This window comes from Pseudophryne corroboree, chromosome 10, assembly GCF_028390025.1.
Source record: "Pseudophryne corroboree isolate aPseCor3 chromosome 10, aPseCor3.hap2, whole genome shotgun sequence".
NCBI lineage: Eukaryota > Metazoa > Chordata > Amphibia > Anura > Myobatrachidae > Pseudophryne > Pseudophryne corroboree.
This window is the reverse complement of record NC_086453.1, coordinates 323,759,960-323,779,535: the sequence shown is the minus strand read 5'-3', so window position 1 is coordinate 323,779,535 and position 19,576 is coordinate 323,759,960. Positions and strand designations below refer to the sequence as shown.

Genomic DNA, 19,576 nt, shown 5'->3' with positions numbered 1-19,576 from the left:
ACGTGATTTGGTGAATTCGCTCCCATTTTTGGTGCAATTTTCCCCCATACCGATTCAACAAAAAAAAGTGAAACGGCGAAAATGGATTCATCAATCCCGCAATTGAATACCCTGTGTCGAATTAGTGCCATTCTTCAACCAGTCGTAAAAACTGCACTTAATTGAATAACCCCTATTACTGTGCAGTTTAATTAACATGAGGGGGTAAGTTATGATGTTCATTTGTTTAGTGTCTATCTTTACTTGTATTTGCTTGTATCAATATCATAAAATGGGTCATTTGAGAGTGATAGAACGAAACTATTTTTTTTAGGAAAATGAATAAACCAACACAGGGATGTATTCAATAAGTGTCGGATCCATTCTAACATGCATTTGTCGGAATGGATCCGTCAAGGGCTATTCAATTAACGGCCAAATTCAACTGTCGGATTTGGCCGTTACCGGTGTCCTGTACTGCCGCTGCTGTCAGCGGCTGCCATGTGGAGCAGAGAGCAGTGGCCGGTGGGGGGGGGGGCAGAGAGCGGTGGACGGCGGGGAGAGCTGAGGCCGGCGGGGGGACATGTCTACGGCAGTGGGGGGGAGGCGCTGTTGGGAGAGAGCTGCCTGACGGCTGTCAAGGTTCCTTTCATCCCCGATCCCCGTAGCCCGCCGCACTGCTCCCCGTCTCCTCAGTTCAATCCAAATTGTTTTCAAGTCGGATTGAGTTTGTCGGAAAGGGGGCCAAAACCTGTCGGATTTGGCCCCATTTCCGACAGAAGCACGCGGATCAGCAGCTGTTCCGACAATCCACGTGTTTTCCGACAAGTTGGGACTTCCCGACTTGTCGGAAAAAAGCATTTTTAATAGGTCGGAACCCCTTCCGACCAAAATCTGTCAGAAGCTATTGAATACACCCCACAGTCTCCAAGAGTCCCATTCAGCACACAGGCATACAATTGGTTATATGACCATGGCCATCATTCCGAGTTGATCGGTCGCAAGGCGAATTTAGCAGAGTTACACACGCTAAGCCGCCGCCTACTGGGAGTGAATCTTAGCTTCTTAAAATTGCGACCGATGTATTTGCAATATTGCGATTACTAACTACTTAGCAGTTTCAGAGTAGCTCCAGACTTACTCTGCCTGTGCGATCAGTTCAGTGCTTGTCGTTCCTGGTTGACGTCACAAACACACCCAGCGTTCGCCCAGGCACTCCCACCGTTTCTCCGGCCACTCCTGCGTTTTTCCCGGAAACGGTAGCGTTTTCAGCCACACGCCCCTGAAACGCCGTGTTTCCGCCCAGTAACACCCATTTCCTGTCAATCACATTACGATCGCCGGAGCGAAGAAAAAGCCGTGAGTAAAAATACTTTCTTCATAGTAAAGTTACTTGGCGCAGTCGCAGTGCGAACTTTGCGCATGCGTACTAAGCGGATTTTCACTGCGATGCGATGAAAAAGAACGAGCGAACAACTCGGAATGAGGGCCCATGTTCTTTTCTGTCTGTAGATGAGTACACCTGCCTGTTAGACTGCATTGTGGTGGACCTGCAGGACATGGACATATTTGCTGCAGAGAGACGACCTAGAGATACTGCAGAATGTTTGGAGAAGTCCCGATCGGACCTGTCCTTCCCTTCGTACTGCGTGAGACAGATGGGTGGGAGCCTCCTCACAGAACAGTGCAGACTGAAATTGCAGCTGGAGAGGAATTTGGATAAGTAAGTAGAAGATACTGGAGTCATTGGGATTTTATTTTCTAAATATTTGGCGTTACATTAGCAGGACTTTTCCAGCAAATATCCTGTAGTACTTGCTTAGGAGAGTTCTTGTGGGGTGCGAGGCTGGGACTTCTGACATTTAGGCCCCGCCCCTTGCGGCACAGTGCTATATATCATGGGAGGGTTACCTAATGTTCCAAGAGTCCCCAACTCCCCAAAGATGTGTGAGCCCTGGTACATTCCAGGGAGGTAGGCGTGTATGACTTGGTTCTTGGTGCCCGCTCGCCACGCTGCGGGCACGGTGCCTCGCTACGCTCGGCACACTATTATATTCTCTCTCTATGGGTGTCGTGGACACCCACGGAGGAAGAATATGTTGTGATTGTGGCGGTCGGTATTTCGACCGCCGGGATCCCGTCCAGTGGGATGTTGACCGCATCCCTCTGTAAGCCGTTTATGAACTCTGGTGTCTTCGAAAAGATTGGGAGTAAATTAATTTTCCTGTTTATTTGCCCCAGAAACATTGTTATTCCTTGTTACTACCTGAAATATGAGCTCCCTGGCACTGAAGGAGAGGATTAATAGGAGATCCATTTTTGACCGGTACACACCAGTATAATCGTTTCAAAGATCTTCCGTCTCCCGACCTGTTCGTGAGATATCTTAAGAGTGCATACGCACCTACGATCTTGTTTTTCCAGAAGAAAACCGATCGGATCTGAAGATCCGGGTTTTTACGGGTGCCTTATTATTAATGAATTATGATGGTACAATGTCGGACAAACCTGGAGGTGTGTGAACACTACTGACTGTTCTGTCCAATACTTATACTGCTGCTCCTGCAGTCATGACCTTTTAAGCAGATGGTTTCAAGAGATGAGGATCACAGATGGAATGGTAGACTGTAATGTTGTGTACGCATGAATCTGCATGTTCATCTGGACTTTCAATTGTAAGTGTAATTGTGTGAAGAATTAGATCTCAAGAATGATTATTCAAGTGTGTACCTAGCTTACAGCTAAGGGGGTAATTGCGATTGCAGTCTGAAGCTCTTTGTCCCCGTGCGCACCCCGGGAGGTCCAGTGAGATGCTAACAGCATCGCAGGGCTGCGATCGCCTGTGACTGATTGACAGGCAGTTGCGTGAGGGAGGGGGCGTGCCAATGACATGAGAACGCCGTTGGAGCAACACAGATGTGTCCAGACCGTTGCGGGCTGCCGCAGCCATGTGATGTCACATGCAGCGGCTGCGACCCGGGACGCGGCGGGTAGCCGTGTGCCTCTACAGCTAGGCTGCGCAGGTAGGGAGCTACTCAGCGGGTAAAAGCACTGTGCTGGGCGTCCCCCCGCATGTCTGAGTAACTGATCGTAGATGTTCTAAGTTTAGCACATCTACGATCAGATCTGAATTACCCCCTAAGTACACTACAATTACTGGGCTGATTTGCCAATAATTGGGACATCGTCCTGATTTTTCGTATAGTGTGTACAAACAAACACGAACAATCGATTTTCCGATCTGTCGTTCCAAAGCCAAAATCTCCCGAAATTGAGCAGTCTCGATAATCTGCCCATATTTCCTTTGTTTTCCTGTCACTATGTCGTCCGCCTTGTGGGCGGACATATACAAATGCGGTGTGATGTGGCAGAAAATCAGTAACTTTAAAAAAAATAAAAAATCTCTACACGTGTAGCTCAGATATTGGTGCCTACAAATTCCCAAAAAATCTGACAGTGTATAGCTCAAGTCTGTGTCCCATTAAGTTTCTATGGTTAGTAAATAGACCCAGTCAATCATTGATACTAGGTATTTCACTTTCCTTTAGTCTAAAATCTGAGTGTATGTGTGTGTGTGTGTATATATATATATATATATATATATATATATATATATATATATATATATAGTGTGTATGTATATATATATATATATATATATATATATATATATATATAAAAACAAGATTTGTTTTTATTATTAAAACCCCGAAACTGTTTCTTTGTTTTCTCCCCAGAGAAATAAACCATTTTGTTCCCGATATGTCAATTCACGGCAGTTTATCCTCTGTTCACTGTTCACTGGATTTGAGTAAATATAAACTAATCCGAGGCCTGTTGGAGAATAACCTGGGAGAACCTATTGATGATTTTATGCGGCCGTACGACTTGCAAGATCCACGGATTCATGTAGGAGATTACTTTGTCTTATGGAAATATTGAGAGAAAGTGCATGCTTAGGACTTGTGTAATGATAATAATACTTGTGTTTACATGGTATTACTAAACCTAAGTAATTTACAGACCTTAATAAAGTATTTATCGTGGGGTTATTCTGTTTAGCATGTAATCAGGCCGTTTCCCAATGATGGCATATATGGAACGGCATGCAAGAGGTGGATGTTCTCTTTGTAATTGGGATATGAAGGTGGGCAGTGTACACAAGTCAGTCACACCTAGGAAATTCCAGGACTCTTTAAAGATTGAATCACTGTGTAAAAAAACCTAATTTTAAAACACTTCGTTTCCCTTTGTTTGAGCTATTTGTCCCTCCTGGACTGCTGTTTAATTACTAATGAATCATGTTTACTGCACTTGGAAGCTGGAGTCATTTTAAAAGCCATCATTTTGCTTTGTGTAGTAAAGAGCACTGATTATAGGTGTTATTGCTTTAGAAGTGCAGGGCTTTCTGTTGTGAAACAGCTGAGCAATCTACTCTGACCTCACATGTATTCACACGGGTTTATGTGCCGCCGGTCACAATACAGACGCCAGGATCACGGCATCTGAAAATCCTGCTGGTTGACATGCCGACCAACTGGGACTGTTCCACTCGTGGGTGTCCACGACACTCTTAGGGGTAACTTTACTAAGATGGGAGTTCTATTTAAGATGGGATGTTGCCCATAGCAACCAATCAGATTCTACGTCTCATTTATCTAGCCCCTTCTAGAAGATAATACCTGGAATCTGATTGGTTGCTATGGGCAACATCCCATCTTAAATAGAACTCCCATCTTAGTAAATTTTCCCCATAGAGTGGGGAACAGAACCTGTGATGAGCGCAGCGAGCCCTCAAGGGCCTTCGTTGTGCTTGCCCCCCCGTTGGTCATGCAACAGCTGGGATCCCACCGTCTGTATTGTAACCGGCGGTCTCACATACCCAACACAGTCACACGTATGGCTGTATCTTACATTGGTAGCCGGTATCCTTTTCATTCCTTAAAATCACTGGGGTGTTTGGTCCCTCTCAGTTCTTTCAGCAACAAGACATCAAGGCATCTCCATCCATCTAACTCATACACGCAGGGATCCTTTTATGGGTTTTTATTCTATAATGGCATTAATAATGTCTTGTCCGTTAACAATTGTGCAAACTCAATTTAGGTCGACCATGGAAGTCCGACATGGTCATTAGGGCGACATGTACTAGGTCGACATGGGTTTTTGGACTTTTTTTGGTGTTGTTTTCTTCATAAAGTGGCGGAGAACCCCCATTAGTACACCGTGTCCCCTCACATGGCTCGCTACCGTTCCCAATTGTAGTCCACGTGGATTGTCAAGTATGAAAAAGTCAAATAAATGAAAGGAAAAAAAAATGTGAAAAAATCACGTCGTCCTTTTGACCTGGCGACCTAGTACATGTCGACCTACACTGTGTCTACCTAACGACCGTATCCCCCTCGTTGGCAGTAGAATCATCCCTTTGGACATGCAGCACATCCCGTGGGGCAGTTCGATGAACGGCGGCCAGGAACACACTATACGATTAGTGTTGGTACGATATATTGGACGATAGATGGATGGAGATGCTTGATGTCTTGTTGCTGGAAGAACGGAGAGGGCGCAAACACCCAGCTTTCCAGTTACCCCACTGGTGTTAGTGAGATTTATTGGTGGCCTCCCAGCCAGGTGACGAATAATCTTGTTCGTATCCGCAGACTGTTCTAAGTGGAGAGGTCTACACAGGCGTATCTTTCCTCATCGACATGGTCAATGTCAGCTTGGAGCTTCTTGAAGACAAAGGGAAAGATGGAGTAAGCCATTCATTGGCGCGGTAAGGACAGAACAATAATGGGATTCAGTATCCTGACTGTAAATGGAGGTGACATTTGTTCACAAATAGAAAATTAGCAAAGAACATAATTGTTTTTATTACAAATGCTGTTTGGTTGCAGGTAGATAACAGAATATGGTTCTCTTATTATATAGGAAATGTGTTTTTATTTGACAATCAGTCAAATTAAATATGCTGAAATTAATTAATGTGTTCTATTGTGGGAGACCGATATAACGTTTTTTACCATAGAGTAGTTATATTATAATCCCCAAATAGTGTGATTATCAAGTTAGATTTTTTTTTTTTAGGCCCAATTCAGAGATTGGCGCAGAAGATACATCAGCTGCATCTCTGGCCACAGCTGGTTTACGAGAATATGCTAATGCCACAGGAGAGGCGTCTTGTGTAAATAGACCCCTCCTGCCGGTTTCTCTGATACACTTCTGCCCAAGGACGCAGGAGCAGATCATCTGCGTGAACATGGGTCATCTGAGTGACCCTTAACCTTTCTCACTGATGTCAGTAGCTCATTTATAGACTGCATTCTCTCCGATATTGGTTCTGCTTACTAAATGGCCTTCTCCAATGTGCATAGGGAACAAGTGCCACGTAACGTGCTTCCTACTTCAAATACTGTTATGTTTAAGCCCCTATAATAGGATGGATTCTTCCTATAACGTAGCATTTGAAGTCTGTAAGGAAAAGGACGTTTGATAACATAGCTAGTTAAATAGAATTTATGTTGCAGCCCTCTTTGTAAATTAATGGTTTTCTTTACAATGTTTAGGTTTGACTTTAAAAAGTCTAAACTGCTTTTTGAGAGCTTCTCAAACCAGACTACATCCATTAACCTGGTTTCCCACTCTATGATGGCCTTTGACACTCGATTTGCTGGACACAAACCACCCATTGCCCACAAACCCAATGTTTTCAACTGCATCCTGCAACCGTCAAAAAGCAACAGCAACCCCGGCTCCTTACAGATTGAGTTACACCACAGGTAGGAAAGCACCTGTAACTCCGTACGTAAGACATTCTCCAACAGTCGTCTCTATTATGTTACCTGTGGCCATTCTTTTCATATTTACGATTATATATTCTTAGTGTTGTGAATATTATCCTGCATCTCTATTTATTGTCCTCTGCATTGTACACAATAATCCTATATTGCCATTGTCTTTGCAATATTTTAGAACTGTTGAGTTCTGCCCGTGTTGTAAATTCCATTGAAGTCTTGCAGTACATTCAGATCTGGCCACTGTATCCATCTGCTGAGTCTTTGCTGAAATGTCTGGCCTTGAGCCGGTACTGAAACTTGCTGATAAATCCATCTTTCAGAACTGGCACAAGTCTTGGGGGGCATATTCAATTAAGCACGAGTTCCGGCAGCTTTGTGCCTTACCTTCCACTAGCTCGGGCCTAACCAACCTGTGTCTCCCCAGCTGTTATGAAACTACACATCCCAGAATGCCTCGCCACATTTTCAGCATTTCCTAATAGCAAATCTGCGGCAGGGCATGCTGGCACTTGTATTTTCACAACAGCTGGAGATCCATAGGTTGGCCAGGCCTGCATTAGGTGGTTTCTACTTGCAGCCTATGGTGGTAATGCACCTAATAGTCCGTGTCTCTATAGACATTCTATATAACTATCATATTCTGCCTGTGCCTTCAGCTACAAACAGGAATAGGTAATCTGTGTAAATCTTGTTCTGGTATATGAATTCTGTAAATGTCCAAGCTGGTACACTGTAATTATTTACACAAATCTAAGAGCCTTTCCAATCTTGGGCAACCTCTCTGGCTATCAGGCTCCGTCTTGGGTATAGGAAAAAGAGAGAAAAGGTTCGAAATGCCCTATAGTGGTGCACATATTAAAATATAACTTTTATTATAATATTCAATAAGAAACCAGCAAATTTTAAAAGGAAAAATAGAATGATGTGAATAAGAAAGAAATCGTGATTAAAAATAAAAATTACTGCGCCCTAGATGTCACGGGATTGGCTTGTATACAACTATTAAAGTTTTCTGAGTAATGAAGAGTGTGTTAGGAGTCCGTGATACCTATATATCTGTAGTTAAAGCTTCCACTACCTTTCTATTAATTATAACGGAACCCCTAGGGAATCTAAATTTCTTTTTTTTTTTTTTTTTAATATTATTTAATTAACTAATCCCTCCCGGGATCTAGGGTGTGGGACCGTTGAAGAAGCAAGACTCCAGATATCTTTATATGTGATATATGTTAATAATACCCTAATAATAGGCTGTATGTGGTGGTATCAATGGTTATTCTCAATGAAATAATCAGCAAATACTGTGTGCTTATTGCTTTCAGTATCTCACAGAGTTAATTTCAGAGCTCTGGCTTGGTTATTAAATCCCCAAAGCATTTGGATGTTCTCCTAAGCTTTATGCATGGTATTATAACCGCAAAAAGAGAGACATGAGGTGTGAGTGATACAAATGTATCCACTAAGGGAAAGTTGATAACTATCACTGTGAGAATTGGATTCTAGCTGACTCTTTAAACTGTTTCAAAGGATAGATACAATTGTCTCGATCCTCTTATGACATAGTAGTAAAACTTAATAGCAGCTAGATCGGCTGCCAACAGTGAATAATCAGTTATCCCTTGTCATAATATTCTTATGATCTAATATCTTAGTGTATCAAACACCCAATAGTGCACAGTTTTTCATTATAGTATCTTTCATGAGAATTTCACAAGCTCAATGTTCATATAACCTGTATTGCAAACAGAACTGTGATTATTGAAAAATCATTGAGTGTGAACCATGGAGGTCATTCCGAGTTGTTCGCTCGCAAGGCGATTTTAGCAGAGTTGCTCACGCTAAGCCGCCGCCTACTGGTAGTGAATCTTAGCATCTTAAAATTGCGAACGAAGTAATCGCAATATTGCGATTACACACCTCGTAGCAGTTTCTGAGTAGCTTCAGACTTACTTGGCATCTGCGATCAGTTCAGTGCTTGTCGTTCCTGGTTTGACGTCACAAACACACCCAGCGTTCGCCCAGACACTCCTCCGTTTCTCCGGCCACTCCTGCGTTTTTTCCGGAAACGGTAGCGTTTTTCCCCACACGCCCATAAAACGGCCTGTTTCCGCCCAGTAACACCCATTTCCTGTCAATCACATTACGATCGCCAGACCGATGAAAAAGCCGTGAGTAAAATTACTAAGTGCATAGCAAATTTACTTGGCGCAGTCGCAGTGCGGACATTGCGCATGCGCATTAAGCGGAAAATCGCTGCGATGCGAAGATTTTTACAGAGCGAACAACTCGGAATGAGGGCCCATGTCACAGATATCTTCACATGTGTTTAATCCTTTATTAATACTCTTCAGTGTGGACACGTGCATATAAAATATCTCATAAAGCTCATATTATAGCTATATGCTGCAGCCTTAAAGGAATTGTGCAGGCATCTTTCACTGCACACAGTATATTCCTATAGCCATAGATAGGGTATCCACACTATAGCTATCGGTCCGTCTTGGCTATCTCATGTACCTTACTCAGAGTCTTATTTATACCTAAACAGGCTACCAAAATATCTCTACTATTAAATAAATTCCAGAACTTCGGACAGTTGACTTTATGCACTTCTTACATTCTACCCAATGCTGGACATCCTGCCCAAATCTTGCCCCCCCGTGTTCTTTAGTTGTTACCTTACTCTTCAAGATTTGTTCAATCTGATCATTGTCATGTTCTACAGATCAACAAAGGAAACTTCCTGCTTCACCGTCGTCCTCAACAACCTGCGCGTGTTTTTAATCTTTGACTGGTTGGTGTTAGTGCACAAGTTCCTGCAAACGCCAAGCGAAACAAAAAAATTCCATCACCTCGTCCGAGAAGAAAGAGGCAGTAATTCTTCTCCTGTGGTTCCAAAAACGGTGAAGTCTGGTGTTGTCACCAAGAGGTCTTCTATTCAGATCACTCCCGAAAAGCAGCTGGAAGTAAAGATTAATGTGACTGGTGAGAAATCTATGGTATTTATATAGTTTTGTAATGTCTGACATGCATACTGTATATTAATGTCATTTATTATAGACTTGTTCATTTATTTTTAATAATGCTTGCATCGCTGAAGATAGAAATAAACCATGTACTAAGTATTAAACATTGCTACACTGTAATAAAGTGATTGGTCGGCTACCGTATAATTAAAACATGTGCGATACTTGCCTGTCTTTTTTAATGAGGGGGAAAATGTTTCTCTGCTAACAACCCCAACTTTAAGCCTGATCATGGTGTTGGGTAAAAATAATATAAATGTTTGTTTATAATGCATTTAATCTCCATGGTAACTGTATTAGAACCATAGGAAACCATAATTCAGAAATTCTGCCCAAGTTCTGAAATCTATATTGGATGGCTCCTTGACTTTAGTAGTAGTTTTAGTAGTTGGAAACTACTTGACTAACTGGCCATAAATGGACTTCTCTTAAAGAACAACTCAATCTACAGCAGGCACTATGGCATTTCCGTAGGTGTGAGGCCTAATAACAAAAAGGGGAATTTGTACAGTAAGGAGGACCCATTATCTACATGCTGTAAAGGCATGGGCTAGATTGATCGATTTGCATCCGTTCATGAGGAAGCAATTTATCAGAACGTTAAGAACTAGTACCAAGAATATGTATGTGTCTGTTATGTCACTTGTCCCTTTCTGCCTATGGCGTGTGCATTTGGAACGTGCATTTTAAAAGTTAATTCACCCCCAAGCTTATTATGAGAAGTAGAAGATGATCTGCTCAGCTCTGGTGATAACACAATAAGAAGGATAGCTTGGTGGTCAAGCAACATTGATCCACAGGGATGCAGTCCATATATATGGACTGTCGGGATCCCGGCAATCAGGAGACGCCGGAATCCCGACAGCTGGTGATATGTCGACCCATGGAATCCCGACAAACGCTAGGAATTCCCACTCGGTTGGTGGGTCCACGCCACCAGCCGAGTGGGAATAGAACCTGTGGCGATTAAAGCAAGTCACCGGTCCCAATGCGTGGAGAGTGCACTTGTTGCCGGATTCCGGCAGACAGGGTGCCGCTGTCAGTATAGTGACAGTCGGCATCCCATCTGCAGGGATATCATATGTATCCCGAGCCACTGTGCCCTGGGAAAAAATCCTTCAACTATTCTGTCTCCGTTTTTTTTATCATTATCAGCCTTTGGTTTTCTATACTTTTATGTGATTTGAGTATGTTTATTTAAAAAAAAACAAAAAAACTATTTGAAATTATTTTCAGGGACTGAGTTTGTGGTTGTGGAAGATGCATCTTGTGTCGACACAAACGCCATCATTCTGAAAGGGACAACTGTCCTCACCTACAAGCCCAAACTGGTGGATCGGCCGTTTTCGGGCAGTTTGTTTGGAATTGAGGTAAGAGGTTTTATTTGTCATTTCAGTTTTTTTAGCTGCACAGAGCACAACGGACTTAATAAAATAAGTAACCAGCATGAGATTGGAGATGACTGTTTCCTGCCAGTGTGGAATGGAAAGGATAGAATGTGTAAATCAGACTAGGTCTTGAATTGGGATAAAGCCTCTAATCACTGAGGTAGACTCTTTATTATGTGACTTTATAATGTGACTTTATTTATGTGACTTTATAATGTGACCTGATGTTTTCTATTGGTACTTAGGTGTTTTCCTGCCGCTTGGGGAATGAACAGGACACGGCTCTGTCTATCATTGACCCAGTTCATGTGCAGATGGAGCTGGTTGGAAACTCAAATTACCAAAATAGTTCCGGCCTTATGGATGCATTCAACACGGAGGATTTCCCCCCAATACTTGAGGTATAACCGGAAAAGCTGTTTCGTTTCATGTGCATTTGTGCTCAGGGAACTATTGTAGCTCTCATTACGTTGGTCATTAGGTGGCAGATTTAAGTTTGCCAGAATCCGAATGCATTAAAGGTTTATTGTATGTCTTTGCGCAAGGTGAGCTCTTCTACTGTAGGTTTCAGCAAGTCCTTGCATGCCCTGAAATCCAAAGGCCCCCAGGGCATGCTCTGATAGATTGGGAGATTTATCAAACCTTTTAAAGAGCAAAAGTGGAGGTGCTGCCCATGGCAACCAATGAGATTCTAGCTATAATTTGTCTAGTACAGGCTATAAAATGCTATCTGGAATCTGATTGGTGCTTTGAGCAACTCCTCCACATGTGCTCCTTACATTCCCTGCTTACCAAGCCCTGTACTGTAATCATATACTAACAGAGTATTTAAAGTGGGTTGTGAAAGCTTCCCTCCAGATTCATGTACGAAGTACTTCATGAGGTTTCCCATAGAGCTGTTATACTGCAGTGAGTGCTAGCACACTGGGACGCTGCGGGCAAAGTTTAAATTGCCACAAATTATTGTGACATCAGAATGTATGTATTTACAGGTCCATCTGCCTTACTTGGTTTTTGGGCCCGTCAACGTTAACCACTTGGTTGCTGTATATCTGCGTTCTAATATGCGGGCCGTTTATGTACACCAAATGGAGGTTTTAGTCCTGCTATTTAGTGTCTTGGTGGTCACAGCTTCAGCTGGGAGCAGCTTCATTCATTACCCAGCACTTAGATTGCTGCACAGAGCGCTCTATTATTATCCTTTATTTATATTGCGCCACAAGGGATACAGAGCGCCCAGTTACAGAGTACATAAATGAAAAATCAAAACGGGACAATACTGACTTCTACTTGACAATATAGAACAAGTACAGGGTAAATAACACTGACATAAGTATCAGGGTGACAGAAAACCGAGGTATTTGGTGCCGTTGAGGCTGGTTTAAGTAAGAGAAGGATAAGCACATGAGGATTGAGGGCCCTGCTCGTGAGAGCTTACATTCTAAAATCGAGTGCCAAGAAGAGGTCACACCAAAATTTTTAAAATACTCTAATATTATTAGAATACTGTATATACTACTACTGCTTTTATGTGTGTGTGTGTATGTATGTATGTATGTATATATATATATATATATATATATATATATATATTAGGAAGCCAGAGTCTGCTTGCAGTAAGCAGAGCCTCTGGGTCTTATTAGTGTATGGAGTCCTCCTGTAATGTACATTTGTTTTGTTCGTCATTAGATCCAGCTACAGACACTGGTCATCAGACTGTCATACAATGATGTACAGTTGTTCTTGGCTATTGCAAAATCCATTCCTGAGCAGACCAGCCCCGGTGTACCACAGCCTGCAGTCTCCGACGCTGCCCCGGTCTCTAGCAATGCTTCCGGCAGCATCAAGGAACCTGAAAGCTTACCTCCGAAAGACAAACACAGACATGTGATGGATCCTATTCTAGGTAAGACCAGTAGAAAATACTACATAAGACATGCTGGCTGGTAGGGTTCTTCCAGACTGAGCAGAGGAACAAAGGATAGGTGCTGGGTACACGTGTGCAATGATGATGATGATGAATATTAAAACAAGTAGGGGCAGTCTGCTCACTCAGAAACATCCATCTCTACACCATCCCCAGCGTCTCTAAGGCTCGAGCTCACTGTGCTTACAGGATGGGTCTGCGACTTGTGAAGCCTTTTCAGTGTGGGATGGTTACATTTATGTTTTACAGGTAATGCAAAGATGTTGTAAGTAATTACGCTGAAACCTGGCACCGTTGTATTTATGTAACGTTGGGTAGGTTGGGTAACATTGTAGGCATACACATTGACACTTGACCAGTGCAGACATATGAAGAGTACAACACGTGAGGGGGGTTTAGCATCTCATCATATTTCTTTATTTTCCAGAAAATAACCTTGCCCGGTTACAGGAGCTGGGATTTGCCTTAGAGGACTGTCGCAGAGCTCTTCTGGCTACCCATGGTAACTCAAGCCTCAAGCTTTGTTCCTGAGGTTCCACCACTGCGTTTACATCTTCTTGTGCTTTGTTAATGCATTATATCCTTCGGATGTTTAGAAACTACATTAGTTATATTGTTACTTTTACAGAGTTGTTTATTTGTTTTGCGGTGGAAGCTGCTGACATACTGTTATTTTTTGCATTTAACTGTGTTAAGTGTGTGCATGCAGTATTTGTAGCGCACATTTCACAGTCCTGAAATCCTCTGTGCACTGGTTTCCTCCTCTTTCTAAGGTGAACTCAACAAAGCTGCTACGTGGTTATTTAAGAATGCCGAACCTCTGAAGCCGAATAAGCAGAACAATGGCGCAGGGGCTTTGCGCTGGATCTCTGGGGTGGAGCTGAAGGCAGAGAGCGTTTGCATCTGTTTCATTGATGACTGCATGGACTGTGATGTCCCCTTGGCAGAGATCACCTTTTTACGTGAGTAAATTTGCTGTGCATTGTGTTTCTCATCAACGTGTGATTTGTTTTGTATTCGTTATTTGCCAACATGAGAGCAGCGTATTCTATCCATCTATAATTGAAGAATATAATTTGTAGACTCTGGAACCTTGGGCCTAATTCAGAGATGATGGTTTGCGTTCATCTCCTACAGCGGGATCTGCGCACGCGGAGAATGGGTTCTGCGTCGACACATGCAGAGGTAGCCTGATTGGCAGTCTGCAGCTGTTTGGGGGCGGTTCTAGAAAACAGGGGCGTGTAGCCCCCTTGTTTTATGGGAGTGCAGAGGAATGGTTCTGCGTCTTCCAATGCAGACTTCTTGGTCTCTGCTATGGAGCTGCAAGGGCCAATATGAGTAACTTCTGGGTTACTCAGATGGCCGATGGTCTCACAGATGTTCCGATGCTGCGTGTCAGGACTTGCAATGCCAGCAGGAGGCGTCTTTTTCCCCTCGGACACCTCCTGTGGCATGCTATCGCATCGCTGCTGCTTAAAAGACGCTGCCGCCGTGTGAATTGCCTCCATCTATGAATCAGGCTTATTGGGGTAAATGTAATAAGGTCCGAGTTGCAGAGGTGCAGGACTTTGGGCGAGAATGGCTGTATTTTTAAAGCGGCAATTCTTTACAAGGCAAAACCAACCTGGTTTTGCCTTGTAAATGATCGCCGCTTTAAAAATACAGCCATTCTCGCCCAAAGTCCTGCACCTCCGACAATTCGGACCCTGGATGTGGATCTGGCTCATACTGTGGGGTAATGTGAATTTGGCTCGTGTGGCGTAATGTGAATTTTGCGCAAACTGTGTGGTGTAATGTGAATTTGGCTTATACTGTGTGGCGTAATGTGAATTTCGTCTCATACTGTGTGGGGTAATTGAATTTTGCTCATACTGTGTGGGGTGATGTGAATTTGGCTCATACTGTGGCGTAATGTGAATTTGGCTCATACTGTGTGGCGTAATGTGAATTTGGCTCATACTGTGTGGCGTAATGTGAATTTCGGCTCATACTGTGTGGCGTAATGTGAATTTCGGCTCACACTGTGTGGCGTAATGTGAATTTGGCTCATACTGTGTGGAGTAATGTGAATTTCGGCTCATACTGTGTGGGCTAATGTGAATTTTGGCTCATACTGTGTGGCGTAATGTGAATTTTGGCTCATACTGTGTGGCGTAATGTGAATTTGGCTCATACTGTGTGGGGTAATGTGAATTTTGGCTCATACTGTTTGGTAATGTGAATTTTGGCTCATACTGTGTGGGGTAATGTGAATTTGGCTCACACTGTGTGGGGTAATGTGAATTTGGCTCATACTGTGTGGTATATTGGGAATTTGGCTCATACTGTGTGAGGTAATGTGAATTTGGCTCATACTGTGTGGCATAATGTGAATTTCGGCTCATACTGTGTGGCGTAATGTGAATTTGGCTCATACTGTGTGGCATAATGTGAATTTGGCTCATACTGTGTGGCATAATGTGAATTTGGCTCATACTGTGTGGGGTAATGTGAATTGGCACTATTATGTGGCTACACCCCTTCCCCACGAAGCCAAGCCCCTAAATTTTTGCCTTCGGCACGCACTGTCCATTCTTTGGATTATGGGAGGGGGATCACCAATTCACTTTCTGCCAAAGAGCACCAAAATGTCTACTTACAGCTCTGCTGCAGAGTGTCCTGTATGCTACACAGCCCATCAGCATTGTCACCCCCTCCAGGTGGCACTACTAGGGGTATATCTACTGGGGCATATCTACAGAGGGGAAAACATACTAAGGACATATCTACCGGGGGCATAACTACAGAGGGGAAAACCTACTGGGGGCATATCTACAGGGGGCATAACTACTGGGGGCGTAACTATTGGTGGCAGGCTAATTTTTAAGTTGATAATTTTTGTATGGCCCCCTAAGGATTTTATAAATATCCAAATGGCCCTTGGTAGAAAAAAGGTTCCTCACCCCTGCTGTAAATGAATAGCCGTTTTTCTTTTTCGTCCACTAGGGGGCACAGAATTCACTGGCTATAGGCTGGATAGGGAGTGAGGCAGGCAACAAAGAGTTACTTTCTTTTTTCCGGCATGCCCCAGCCTCCCTGTCCCCTATATCCCACCCCTAACCCAAGGCCTGCCAGTTTTTTTTTTCTTTGGTGCCGGTGCAGGAGGCACCTTTTAAAAGTGGGGGCTGTATATCAGTCCTGATTAACTTTCTTTTTAAAAAGAAAAAAATTCTTGCAACAAGATGAGCAGCGGTGCGGGCGGACACTGCAAGCACCCGCACAGCAGCTCCGACACCCGGCACCGATGGCTTATTACTGTCATTCTCCACTGGACTGTTCGTGAATGACTTTTATAATCTGCATATTCCCTCACTTTTTTATTTTGCATGGTTTATTATTGATGTATGTCAGATTTTTTGTTAAGGTAATACATTTAGCTAAATACTGTAAATCAAAGAAGAACTGAAATTGAATACAGAGTCTCGTACCGGCTCTCGCTATATCTGCCTGACAACAGGTAAGGCTCGTGTGTTGGGCAAATGTATGTAAAGACCAATCTTGCTGCCCAGCTGGGAGTTTCAAGTCAGAACTATGCCAGACACTTCCATGTGGGTTGCAGCTGTGTGGGTCCAGGCACCAGTTTAGGATGAGAACAAGAAACCAGCGCTCCGGATACCGGTTCATCAAGGCAGCGTGGTTGTAGTTGGCTCATGAAGGTAGCGGTAATGGAATATCCTTTGCTTTCTGGTTCAGAAACAGATGCTCATAATGTAGCTTAATAGATTTCCCTGTGAGTCCAACCTACAAAGATCTCAAATTGATCATTAAAAAGCGAAAGAAAGAGATCATTGTGCCTCCGAATCACAGATGGTGTCCACTTATATCTAGCCTTGTATCTAGCCCTGTATCGAGCCCTGTATCTAGCCTTATATCTAGCCTTGTATCTAGCCCTGTATCTAGCCCTGTATCTAGCCCTGTATCTAGCCTTGTGTCTAGCCTTCTATCTTGCCTTGTATCTAGCCTTGTATCTTGCCTTGTATCTTGCCTTGTATCTAGCCTTGTATCTAGCCTTGTATCTAGCCTTGTATCTAGCCCTGTATCTAGCCCTGTATCTAGCCCTGTATCTAGCCCTGTATCTAGCCTTGTATCTAGCCTTGTGTCTAGCCTTGTGTCTAGCCCTGTATCTAGCCCTGTATCTAGCCTTGTATCTAGCCTTGTATCTAGCCTTGTATCTAGCCTTGTATCTAGCCCTGTATCTAGCCCTGAGCCCTGTATCTAGCCTTGTATCTAGCCTTGTATCTAGCCTTGTGTCTAGCCCTGTATCTAGCCCTGTATCTAGCCCTGTATCTAGCCTTGTATCTAGCCTTGTATCTAGCCTTATATCTAGCCCTGTATCTAGCCTTGTATCTAGCCTTATATGTAGCCTTGTATCTAGCCTTGTATCTAGCCTTGTATCTAGCCTTGTATCTAGCCTTGTATCTAGCCTTGTATCGAGCCCTGTATCGAGCCCTGTATCGAGCCCTGTATCTAGCCCTGTATCTAGCCTTGTATCTAGCCTTGTATCTAGCCTTGTATCTAGCCTTATATCTAGCCTTATATCTAGCCCTGTATCTAGCCCTGTATCTAGCCTTGTATCTAGCCTTGTATCTAGCCTTGTATCTAGCCTTGTATCTAGCCTTGTATCTAGCCTTGTATCTAGCCTTGTATCTAGCCTTGTATCTAGCCTTGTATCTAGCCTTGTATCTAGCCTTGTATCTAGCCTTATATCTAGCCTTGTATCTAGCCTTGTAAGCTTAGTCTCTGTCTTTTTAGGTCTCAATTTTTTTCAACATTTGGTGTCCAATCCTGATGGCTCTGCCGAATTCACATTCTCTGGCGACTACTACAACCGCGAGCTCTCAGGTATTATATTTAGGCTTTGAGTACATTTTGCAGGTACAGGTGGTAGAGATATGTCTTAATGACAAGATACACATGATGGAAAATGAGTGGTGGGGGCCGGGACTGCACTGCACTGCACACCCTATTACTAGAGATATGCTGAGGCTTCTAATACTATGCTGGAGGAAGATGCACATGGTCAATGAATCAATCAAATCACACCGATTTGATTAATGGCTGTCTCTAGTTTAAAGGCTATGGGCCTAATTCAGAGTTGATGGCAGCAGCAAATTTGTTAGCAGTTGGGCAAAACCATGGGGGTCATTCAGACTTGCTCGCTCGCTAGCTATTTTTTGCAGCTCTGCGATAAGATAGTCGCCGCCTATAGGGGAGTGTATTTTCGCTTTTGCAAGTGTGCGATCGCATGTGCAGCCGAGCGGTACCAAAAAGTTTTGTGCAGTTTCTGAGTAGCTCAGAACTTAGCCGCTGCGATCACTTCATCCTATTCTGGCTCGGAACTGACGTCAGACACCCGCCCTGCAAACGCTTGGACACGCCTGGGTTTTTCGAAACACTCCCAGAAAACGGTCAGTTGACACCCACAAACGCCCTCTTCCTGTCAATCTCCTTGCGATCGGCTGTGCGAATGGATTCTACGTTATATCCATTGCTCAGCAACGATCCGCTTTGCACCCGTACGACGCTCCTGTGCATTGCAGTGCATATGCATGCGCAGTTCTGACCTAATCGCAGCGCAACGAAAAAATCTAGCGCGCGATCAGGTCTGAATGATCCCTCATGTGCACTGCAGGTGTGGCAGATATAACATGTGCAGAGAGAGTTAGATTTGGGTGGGGTGTGTTCAAACTGAAATCTAAATTGCAGTGTAAAAATAAAGCAGCCAGTATTTACCCTGCACAGAAACAAAATAACCCACCCAAATCTAACTCTCTCTGCACATGGTTTTGCCCAACTGCTAACAAATTTGCTGCTGCAATCAGGTCTGACCCCCTGTGTCTCTAGCCTACTTATTACGACTAATGTTAATTCTACTTGCAAGTACCACGTCGTCATAGCTTCTTCTTTTATACCTGTAAGTCCATAGTATATTGGAATTGTATTTGTAAGGCATTCCTTTTTAGATAACAGACAATGTTAGGTTTGGTTTGCCGTTTATGTGGCCTTATAGATGTATAGAGTGTATCTTTCATGACTTCAGCAGTGGTTTGATTGGCTGCAGTTTGGCCTTTAAAAATCTCACACCTCATACATTTCGGATTTATTAATATAGATTATTTTTTTATTCAAGGTTGGGAGCCATTTATTGAGCCATGGCCTTGTTCAATATCCTGGCAGCAACAGGAAGCCAGCCGCCTGCACCCATCTCGTCTGAAGCTTGATCTGAAAGCCAAACAACGATTAGACATAAATATCACCTCCATGTTAATAGGTAGATAACAAACTGTTATGATATGCCTGGTTCACCATGTCCTATATCTATGGGTTCTGGGAAGACAGTCTTATGGTTATGAAGATAACAGAACTATACTGTATTATCTGTAAAAGTCAAAATATACCTCCACATTCTACTGGGAATAA

At 43.3% G+C, this 19,576-nt stretch overlaps 1 protein-coding gene across 4 annotated transcripts in view; it reads left to right on the top strand.

Moving 5' to 3' along the window:
• VPS13D (vacuolar protein sorting 13 homolog D) overlaps positions 1 to 19,576 on the top strand; it is a 504,218-nt gene that overhangs the window by 148,975 nt on the left and 335,667 nt on the right. For all 4 annotated transcript variants that reach the window (XM_063943541.1, XM_063943538.1, XM_063943540.1 and 1 more), the window contains exons 27-38: positions 1,492 to 1,702; positions 3,717 to 3,888; positions 5,640 to 5,755; positions 6,546 to 6,758; positions 9,502 to 9,761; positions 11,039 to 11,172; positions 11,436 to 11,591; positions 12,880 to 13,096; positions 13,545 to 13,619; positions 13,891 to 14,079; positions 17,909 to 17,998; positions 19,287 to 19,427. In XM_063943541.1, coding sequence (XP_063799611.1) covers positions 1,492 to 1,702; positions 3,717 to 3,888; positions 5,640 to 5,755; positions 6,546 to 6,758; positions 9,502 to 9,761; positions 11,039 to 11,172; positions 11,436 to 11,591; positions 12,880 to 13,096; positions 13,545 to 13,619; positions 13,891 to 14,079; positions 17,909 to 17,998; positions 19,287 to 19,427 — 1,974 coding nt within the window. The remainder of the gene's footprint in view (positions 1 to 1,491; positions 1,703 to 3,716; positions 3,889 to 5,639; positions 5,756 to 6,545; positions 6,759 to 9,501; positions 9,762 to 11,038; positions 11,173 to 11,435; positions 11,592 to 12,879; positions 13,097 to 13,544; positions 13,620 to 13,890; positions 14,080 to 17,908; positions 17,999 to 19,286; positions 19,428 to 19,576) is intronic.